Raw genomic sequence first — 10,000 nt, 5'->3', positions numbered from 1 at the left:
AGATCAGGGACTTTAAGGCGCTGTTACACTGTGCAACTTATCTCGCAACGCCATTTCTACAAACGTTCTCACATTACAAAACAAGCTTCCATGCAACTTGTCTCATTTCGATGATCAAATGAAGTTAAAGGAACATTTTCATTGGGTAGTGCCGCTGACCGTTGCGACAGAAGTTGCAGGACAGGTGTTACGCTGCGCAATGCCTAAAAACGTCTTTGCAATTGTTGCGGAAAGTAGAACTCAATTCTACTTTCCGCAACGGTTTCTTCAAGTGGTCTCGCAACGTTTTTGGCCGTTGCAAGGTATATTACATTGGGCAACGATTTGCGAAACTTGTCTCACAATGGCGTTGCGAGACAAGTTGCACGAAAAACAGCACAGTGTAACAGCGCCTTTAAGATCCACGACGCGGTCGTCGACGAGAACGCTTCAAAACAACAAGAGGCACGCATTTTAACACAGAATTTTGCGGTACTCTCCACAACAACGACGTGAAATCGCCAAATTTGAGGTTTTGACGACAACGCGAGCTTACAAATGTAAACCTTTCATTCTCTATATTTACTCTGAAACCGCTCGTACCATTTTTAAATTTTAATCACGAAAACCTTACGATATTGCAAATTTATATTTTGAAGTGACGCTTTCGTCAACGACGCCGTCATAGATCTTAAAGTCTATAATGAAAACCAGAAAGCGCCTTCTTCAGGTATTGTAGACTGTTTTATCTCAACACCAAGGAGCACAGCATTGTCCTTGCATCGTAAATACACGATCTCAAAATATTGTAATTTAAATTAATTAAAAAGTAAAAACTAATAAAATGTTAGTAAGCACCCCAAGAAAAATGTCAATTAAAAATGAGTATTTGCGCGATCCTCTTCACTTTGAGTTTATTCCGTCCGTTCTGTTCGCGTTGTAAAAAGTTGGAGAAGTAACGTACAAAGAGTGAAAGATCGACAGTTGTATTGTATTCCTCGCCTTGTCATTACCACAAATGTGGTAATTTAAGCGTCGGGTGTGCCTAATATTAGCAGTGTGATGAAACAATGACCTGCAATAGGGAGTGTAAGAAACGGCGACGACGGCTACGGCAAGGATAACGTCCAAAAGCAGTAATATTATTGGTTAAAAGAGGAAAAAAAGGATCGTGCTGCACGTGTGCGGCACGTGCTGCTTGCATTTAAGTACACATTTTCACGTCCTCTGCGAGCCTAAAGTGAAAACTATGAAATGAATTTCTTATCTGCATGACATTATTGGTAGCAAATTATTTGAATCTTTGTCTTCGCTCTTTCAATGCTCTTTCGTATAAACGGTTTTCCGTTGTCATTAAAAAATCAGATTCCTAATACCATCTTTAGTTACTACGCTGTGGTTTTCCTTGTTTTGCCGGTAACGTGCAAACGCGCCTTGATACATTTCCAGTCCCGGTCCAGCCCTTGAGATATGTCATGTCCACGAAAGTTATTTTTAGACGAGCGGAAGTCTTTGTTCTAGCGGAAGCCTGTCTTCCGAGACGTCCGCATGCATTTTGAAAAGACTTGATGAATATTTATTCATCAGCCTTCCACGTGCGCCGCCATTTTCTCTTTTCACTAAGAACCTGTGAGCGAGGCAAGACTGCATGCGGACGTCTCGGAAGACAGACTTCCGCTATAACAAAGACTCCATATATTATGATAAGACATGGAAACAGAATGACAATCTCTCTGTCGTTGGCATGCCAGAGGGTGGCATTTTTAAGTTGGCATGGCTATCGAAGGGTTGACTTCTCGCAATAGGAGTTATAATTTCTACTCAGCATTTCGGTCCTTTATCAAATATAATAAGGGAATAATAAAATTGAAATTAGAGATTTTAAAAGGTTCGATAAGATTGCTTTTCAAAAGGCATCGAGGAATGCTAATTGGACAACAGTATACAAGAGCTATGATGTAAACGAAAGCTTAACTAGATTCCTTCATACTTTCAATAGCATTAGCAATGCACATGCACCGCTTAAATCGATTAATATAAAAAATACGTCCGACAAGCCGTGGATGACGAAAGGATTGAGAAAATCAATCAAAGTTCGTAACGAGCTCTATAAAAAATGGTTGACAACTCAAAATATTTATTATCATAAAAAATATAAAATTTATCGAAACAGGATTGTCTCAATTAATAAAGCCCTTCGAACCTTATACTACGATAGTGTACTTAAGGACTCCGCAAAAACAAAAAAAATGTGGGATAATGTTAACCTTATAATCAATAAAAAGCGGCCATCCTCGAACATTGACAATCTGAAAGTTAAGGATAAAGATCTCCAGCATCCATCTTCAATATCAAATGCTATTAACAGGTACTTCTGTAATGTTCCGACTGAACTTGCATCGAAACTGCCAAAAGCAGATCGCCACTACTCAACCTATATGAAGAGGAAAAAATCAACCTTTCGCTTCGCTCAAGTAAATGAAACCGAGGTTTATCTACTATTAGAAAGTATTGACACAAAGAAATCTTTTGGCTATGATAACGTACATCCGCTCTTATTATCCTCTGCTGCACTTGAAATATTTCGACCGCTGACACATATCATAAATTTGTCACTTAAACATAGCATATTTCCTGATAACTTGAAAATTGCCAAAGTTATACCAATCTTTAAACAAGGCTCTCGTTCTTCATGCAATAACTATCGTCCCATATCAGTCCTTTCAGCACTAAGTAAAATCTTTGAGAGATGCGTTCTTAACCAATTATCATTTTATCTCACCTATGAAGATATTTTGGTACCAAATCAATATGGCTTTAGATCTGGCATGAGCACGGTTGACTGCTTGGTAGACCTTATAGATGAAATAACAAAAGCCCTTGACGAAGGAAATTATGCCATTTCCATATTTCTAGACCTAAGTAAAGCATTCGATACGGTCAACCATTATATCCTATTATCAAAACTTGACGTTTATGGTATACGAGACATTGAAAACAAGTGGTTTAGATCTTACCTAAACAAAAGGAAGCAAAAAGTGTTTGTTAATGGCGTTGAATCTGACTTCCTAGAAATAAACTCAGGAGTACCCCAAGGGTCGATCTTAGGTCCGGTTCTTTTTCTAGTTTATATAAATGATATTATTAATGCAACTAACTACTTTTCCATAAGACTATTTGCCGATGATACTTCGCTGACTGTGGCTGGTAAGGAACTAGAGTTATTGCTACAGTTAATAAATTCTGAATTGCCAGCAATTTATGAATGGCTTTGTTCTAACAGATTAACTCTAAATTTAAGTAAAACAAAATACCTAGTTTTCCAACCGAGACAAAAAGTTAATTCTAACTTACACCCTCCTCTAAAAATTGCCGACCAATATCTTGAGCAGTCGTACAACATTAAAAAAATAGGATTAGTTCTTGATTGCTTTTTGTCTTGGAAAGATCACATTGACCATATTAGTAGTAAAATCAGCAAAAGTGTAAATATCATCGCAAAGCTGAAACGACATGTAACAAAGCAGTCTTTGATAAGTATCTACTACGCACTTGTCTACCCCTATTTAAACTACGGCTGCATTCTGTGGGGTAATAATTACGAAGCTCCAGTATCACAATTGGTAAAGCTGCAAAACCAAGCTGTAAGAGTTATTAATAATGTTCCACTTCGAGATCATATTACGCCTCATTATGTAAACCTTGGCCTCATTAAGCTCCCTGACATTGTTAAGCTAAATACCTGCCAACTGATTTATGATCACTTAGTAGATAAAAAGCCATCTAATTTCACGTTGGCCTTTGTATCTGAGCAATATAATTATGATACAAGAAGTGCATCCCTGCAATACCTAAATCCTAGTAGCTTTAGAATAAATATACGCAAATTCTGCCCAACAGTTATAGGATGTTACTATTGGAATGATATTCCCTTATCTATACGTGAAAAGACAACTAAAAAATCGTTCAAAAGAGCACTTTTCAACTATTATCTTGCTCAGTATTAATCATCGTCACGCCGACTCTCCAATGTTGCATGCTCACTAGCTAGCTAGTTTGAGCACTCTGGCATGACTTGGATGTACCATATGTGTGGGACATCTGGGGTGGCTTTATAGCTTAACCTCCATCCTAGACATCAGCACTGCACTGATGAAGCCCAGAAGGCCGAAACAGTACTGTCTGCAGTTATATATATATATATACATATATATATGTGTGTGTGTGTATATATCTTTTCCTCTCTTTATATATTTTTCATAGTTTTTTATAGTAATAGTGTTAATACTTATCATTTTTCTCTTTAAACCTAAATAAAACTGTAATTTAATCAAAGGGCATGTAATTAGTTTAACTATATCTTGCCCTCTCCATTTATTCTTGAAACCTGTTATTTAATTTCACAAATAGCATCGTCATCTTCAAATATTGTAGTACAATGTAAATGTAAATTAAATAAATGGAGGAAATTAAAAAAAAAAAAAAAAAATAAGGGAAAAATGAGTATTTGAGAATATGAGTCAGGCAAAAAACGAGTCAGTTACTCAAACGTGAGAGTTTAATTTTTGGTCACTAAACTTTGATTTCTAGTCTCCCAATGAGAAGAGCAATGTGCTCGATTGTGTAGGGGTGAGACCTAAAAAGGGCTATGTCGCGTTAATATAGGCTGTTTAGGGGAAATCTTCAGTTAATCACGAGTTTAAAACTAGAAAATGGTAATGTGGAATTCCTTCACCGATAAAATTATCATGACATCCCAAACAAGATGATTCTGAGCAAAAACGACCAGGCAATTTACCGCAAAATTGAAAAACGTTGGGCCGACTTTTTTCAGTTCAAGATTACCCAAACGCAATCCGTTTCAATCTTGTCCATTTATGTCCATCCATGCTTCTTTTTCCTATTGCTGTATTTCTTTTATGTTGTTCAACAATTTAAAGTGGTTATTGCAATTTTTCATTCTACTTTTTGAGCCTTTTGGGTGTCATGAAATTGCATAATTTTGCTTGGATAGTGTGCATGGATAGAAGTTCTATTTATACATTCGACAATGACCAATCAGAAACGCGATATTCTGTTGAGTATATACATGTAGTAAGTGTGGTAAATGCGCTTTGCAGAAAGAAATATCCCGTAGAATACAATTTCATTGTTGATATTTGTAAGTGGTTATTGCAATTTTTCATTCTACTTTTTGAGCCTTTTGCGTGACATAGCCCCTTTAATGAAGTGTGCATGGATAGAAGTTCTATTTATACATTCGACATTGACCAATCGGAAAGGCGATATTCTGTTGAGTATATACATGTAGTAAGTGTGGTAAATGCGCTTTGTAGAAAGAAATATCCCGTAGAATACAATTTCATTGATGATATTTGTCAATCCAATGCGAAATACGTAGGACAGGAAATGCATCAATTGTGGTTTTGTTTATTCACCTGTTTTATAATTATGAGTATTTCTGAAATTGATTAATAATGGTAATCGGACTGAGTGGAGTCCAATTCGGTTAGTACTCGCACGTGTGATTAACAAAATCGGACGACCGCGTAGCGGGAGTCCCATTTGTTTAATCACGAATATGATTACAGACCGAACTCGAAATTGGACGACACGAAGTCCTTTTTTCCAATTAATCATAACCATTACAATTTCCGATGCATTCCTTTTTCACTGTCTAATGTTACAAATTCGTCCATTTTGGAAAATCCCCAGTTTGATTGTTGTTAAGTGGTTGTTGTGATAAATTCTGTGATTGGTGGCTTAAGCTGAGTGCACTTAATATGACTGATTACAGTGTCCGATTACAGCACTACACAATAATTAATGAAAAATAAAGCAATTAATGCACGAATCAAATTGTCCGATTACAGCACATATCATATTTATGGGTAAAGGGTTAGGTTTAAAGTGCCCCTAGTCTCAACTTTGTTTTACTCCCCCAAAGTAAAATTTCAGCATCATGAAGGTTAATTTGCATCAAGTGGTTGCAATTTCACTTCTAAAATGCCGCACAGTTGACAAAATTGGTAGTTCTTTCTGCCACAGTTGAGGCCTGGGTCTATTCGTGAGATGACGTCACAAGCTGTTTTGCAATGCAAAGCACTTTGTGACGTCAACTTACAAAAAGGTCCCATGCCCCGCACACTTTCTCGGCCTTGGAACGAACGACATCTGGTCTTTGTTAAATTTTACGGCGCTCTAAAATTGGAATTTCGAAATGAAAAGGGCTCTCTTTAAGCTCATTGTGTTGCTCTGTTTCAGACGCGGATAATACGGCTGAGGCTAGTATATTTACTCACCACTTCACCTATCCTCTTCGCACTCTGTTGCGCATAAGGACGCCATATTTACTAGTCTTGCTATATTATTCGATTCTGCAATATAAATTTGCTGGTTAGATCCACCGGGATCCGGCATCTTTGGTTTGTTCAGTTAGCCCTTGCATACAAAGTTACTATGTTTGCCGTTTTTGTTGGTTGATCAATTTGTAGTTGTTCTGTTGTTGTTGTTTTTTTTTCTAACCGCGGTTCGTCTTGTGCCATTGGTATTTTCAACCTCTATGAATTTTCAAAAACAGTAGGTTTTTTCAAGGCCATAAGTTTCTTCCTCTGTTCTTCAGGAGTCCCTCGCAGCTCGATATTCCTGTGTCCGTCGGTGACGCCTTGGAAGACAGTTCTTCCAGCTGTGGGATACAATAACCCTGGCATTTGTTTGTTCAAGTATGACAGAACTTCTGCCCAGCTCAAGGTAGGTGTTTCTTTAATTTCAAATGGTTCACAGGTGTAGACAAAGTTTACATGCAAATAATATAGTAGCTCTGTTTATAGTTGAAAAACCCACGTCTCTTTACAGGTAAACTTTGTATAGTTTCGGAATCTTCCATCGTTTTCTCGGCTCATTCCTATTGCTTTTTGCTTAGGATATTTGGCAGTACTTTACAAACCTAACGTATGCAAACCTGACGGACAAACCTGATTGGTTGATAGAATACAAAGCGACGGAAGCCTTAACATTCCAAACGTGAGCCCGCAGTCCCTTCACTCGCTGGTGCAGACGTTTCAAGATCAAAAGAGCACAAACTTTAATAAGTACTACCTCTACAACTCAGTGAGCGATGGGGGAGAACATTGCGATAAATATCGCAAAACTGCGCAAATTTGCGCCATTACAAAAATTGATTTCGATGATTATGATGAGTGTGTGGAATTGTCCACCAAAGCGAGTTCCTCAGCGTATGGTTTGAATCGAGTTTCGTTGTTGCCGTTTTGTGCCTATTTTCTTTCAATATTGCTCTCCTCTGCTGAAATTTTCAGTCGGTTGTGAATAAAAAAAACAAGCAACCACCCCTCTGAATTCGTTAATGTCTTAAAACGGTTGCAACTGAAAGTCAAGTAATTAATCGAGTCAATTCCATCTCCCCTACTTCTTGTGTGGAGCAGAGACGGCGCAGAGGTGAGAGCACTCGCCTCCCACCAATGTGGCCCGGGTTTGTTTCCCAGACTTGGCGTCATATGTGGGTTGAGTTTGTTTATTCTCTACTCTGCACCGAGAGGTTTTTCTCCGGTTTTGACTCCAGTTTTCCGCTCTCCTCAAAGACCAGCCTATGCATTTGATGTGTTGATGTGACTTGATTTGATTTCTGTTCAGTGCCTCCAATTAGTGCCTCAGCGATAAATACACCTGGCACTTTAAAATGCCCCTGTGATTAAAAAAAATCAGATTTTGAAAGGCTGTTTGCTTAACACCTGACTCGCAAATTTTTGAGCTTTAATTTTTTATTCAAAGGCCGTTTACTTTGAGTGTAAGTTTTGGATTTCACGGTCCGCCGTTACTCACGTTCAAAACTGAGTGATTGGACCTCAGAGGCTTGGATCCAGGGAAAAGTGACGTCAAAGGCTCATTAGCTTAAAATTTCAGCATGTAAATGCAGCTTATTATGTATGCAAAACGCGAGTTTAAAAGTCTGAAAGCCCAAATCACCCATGCCAACACGTTCTCGCCCATGAATTCGCGATTATCTTCAATTGATAATTTGCTTTGAATTCCTTGTTATCGTGAATTTTGGCCACTGTGTCCCAGGACTTGTGGTAGCAGAGAAAATAAGAAAATAAAAAAAAATCATATCCTTGGATTGGATTTGAACCCGGAGTTTCTAGTCTATATGAACCACTTCTTTCCGCTTTACCACTGAAGATCGAGACACTACCTTTTTCTAGCATAGAATATCGCTGCTGAAGAGTAATTAGGCCTAAACTAGATTAATAATTTAGGCCTAAGCTTTGATTTAAAAATGTTTAGTTTTGTCGTGAAGTTTGGAAACCGACCTTTTGTAGTGTTTAATGTTGTTTGTTGGCGAGTGATAATACAGCTTTATCAAATAGTGTTTAAAGTATTGTCCCTCAGCAGCTGGCGGTGTGGTGGTTGTGTGGTTAGGTGACGGGTTAATCAATATTTCCAGGTTCGAGTCCTATGTCCATACACTCGGGTGGTGTTTTCAAACAAATATGACCATTTCCCATAATCCATATCAAGCTTTCAGTCTTCTAAATTCACGATAATAGTGAATTCAAAGCAAATTAACAATTTAGGATAATCGCGAATTCACGGGCGAGAACGGATTGCCCGTGTTGTATAATAATTCTGCGGCATTGCGTTTATAAACTAGTGAGCCTTTGATGTCATTTTATCCTCAATCCAGCTCTCTCAAGATCCTAAAGTGAGTAATGGCAGACCACTAAATATGAAAATTCCAGTTAAAATAAACAGGTGTCTTTTTGAAGTCAAGGCTTGGTCGCTTAGTGTTTAGTTAAGTTTGAACATATATAGTTTTGAAATCCAAAGAAAAATAAGAATTGATTGTTTGGTCACAGGGGCACTTTTAATAAGGTTCATCAAGTTCATCATCTCTACAAAGTGGAGGCACAGTGGCGTAGTGGTTAGCGCGCCAGTCTCCTGATTCCAAGGGTCGCTGGTTCATGTTGTGTCCTTAGACAACAGACTTTTTTACTCCACACTGTCTCTCTTCACCCAGGTGCATAAATGGGTACCGGCGATATACTGCTGGGGACTAACCCTACGATGGACTAACATCTCATCCAGGGGGAGTAATAATTCTCACAGTGGCTTCATGCTGTGACGAAACCGGGGTAAGCTCCGGCCGTATAGGTCCTAGTTGGCTCGCGCGCGACTTTACCTTACCTTTAAAACGGGCGTTTGGTCATGGACATTGCTGGCCACTCAAACTAATTTTAAGATATCGACTCTAAAGAAAGGTAAAGACTGTAACTTGTTCAACAAGATCATAACTACTACTAAGGAATATCCTCTTCAAGAATTGTTCCCGGCACAACGGACATAACGATTATATGTCACCTACTTCGAGCATTAGTGAAGCTGACGTTTTAAAACCTTTGCAAAAACCGTGGACGATAAGTCTTGCACAGCGTTGGATCAGAGAAGAACGTGTCCAGTCAAAATTGATTTTAAAATATTTATGAAAGTCAAGTAGACTACTGCACGACTGATATTCGCGTTGTTTTATCAGTAGTGCACTGGTCTACTTGACTTTCATAAATATTTTTCAAGCATTAGTGAAAATAACATGACGACAAAAACGCTGGGGAAAAAATTCCAAAAAACATTCCAATTTCAAATTCCATTCATTTGAACTTAAGTTCGTACGGTAATAAAAACATTTCCAAAAAACAGAACCATTAAATTTACGCAACGTTTTCCAAAACTTTCAGCCAATACGCGATCAGCTACCTTTCCAGAGCTTTTCCATCCTCCTGCTCACTTCTCTTTGAAGTTTCATGATGATTCGGAAAGAAATGTGCCATTCTTTTGCCGACCTGGAATTTTTTTCCCTGGAGTTTTGGTCGCTATGTTATTTTAACTAATGCTTGAAAAATATGTTTGAAAGTCAAGTAGACTAGTGCACGACTGATAAAACCTCGCGAATATCAGTCGTGCAGTAGTCTACTTGACTTTTGACTGATCGCGATCTTCTCTGATCCAA

The 10,000-nt window shown here is 38.2% G+C and overlaps 3 protein-coding genes across 3 annotated transcripts in view; 2 read left to right on the top strand and 1 right to left on the bottom strand.

Annotated features, from left to right (window-relative positions):
* The window catches only part of LOC138027141 (melatonin receptor type 1B-B-like), an 18,797-nt gene extending 17,924 nt beyond the window's left edge, over positions 1-873 (top strand). Inside the window, exon 3 of the transcript XR_011127411.1 lies at positions 150-873. The gene's annotated coding sequence lies outside the window, so the exon portion shown is untranslated. The remainder of the gene's footprint in view (positions 1-149) is intronic.
* The window catches only part of LOC138027140 (melatonin receptor type 1B-B-like), a 5,117-nt gene extending 4,244 nt beyond the window's left edge, over positions 1-873 (top strand). Inside the window, exon 2 of the mRNA XM_068874652.1 lies at positions 1-873. This exon is cut by the window's left edge and continues 203 nt beyond it. Within this exon, the coding sequence (XP_068730753.1) occupies positions 1-16 (16 nt within the window). The 3' untranslated portion in view covers positions 17-873.
* Positions 1-10,000, bottom strand: part of LOC138027798 (rRNA-processing protein FCF1 homolog) — a 270,573-nt gene that overhangs the window by 206,575 nt on the left and 53,998 nt on the right. The gene's annotated exons all lie outside the window — the stretch shown is intronic.

This window comes from Montipora capricornis, chromosome 12 (genome assembly GCF_036669925.1).
Source record: "Montipora capricornis isolate CH-2021 chromosome 12, ASM3666992v2, whole genome shotgun sequence".
Classification (NCBI taxonomy): domain Eukaryota; kingdom Metazoa; phylum Cnidaria; class Anthozoa; order Scleractinia; family Acroporidae; genus Montipora; species Montipora capricornis.
This window is presented reverse-complemented; position numbering and strand designations above follow the sequence as displayed.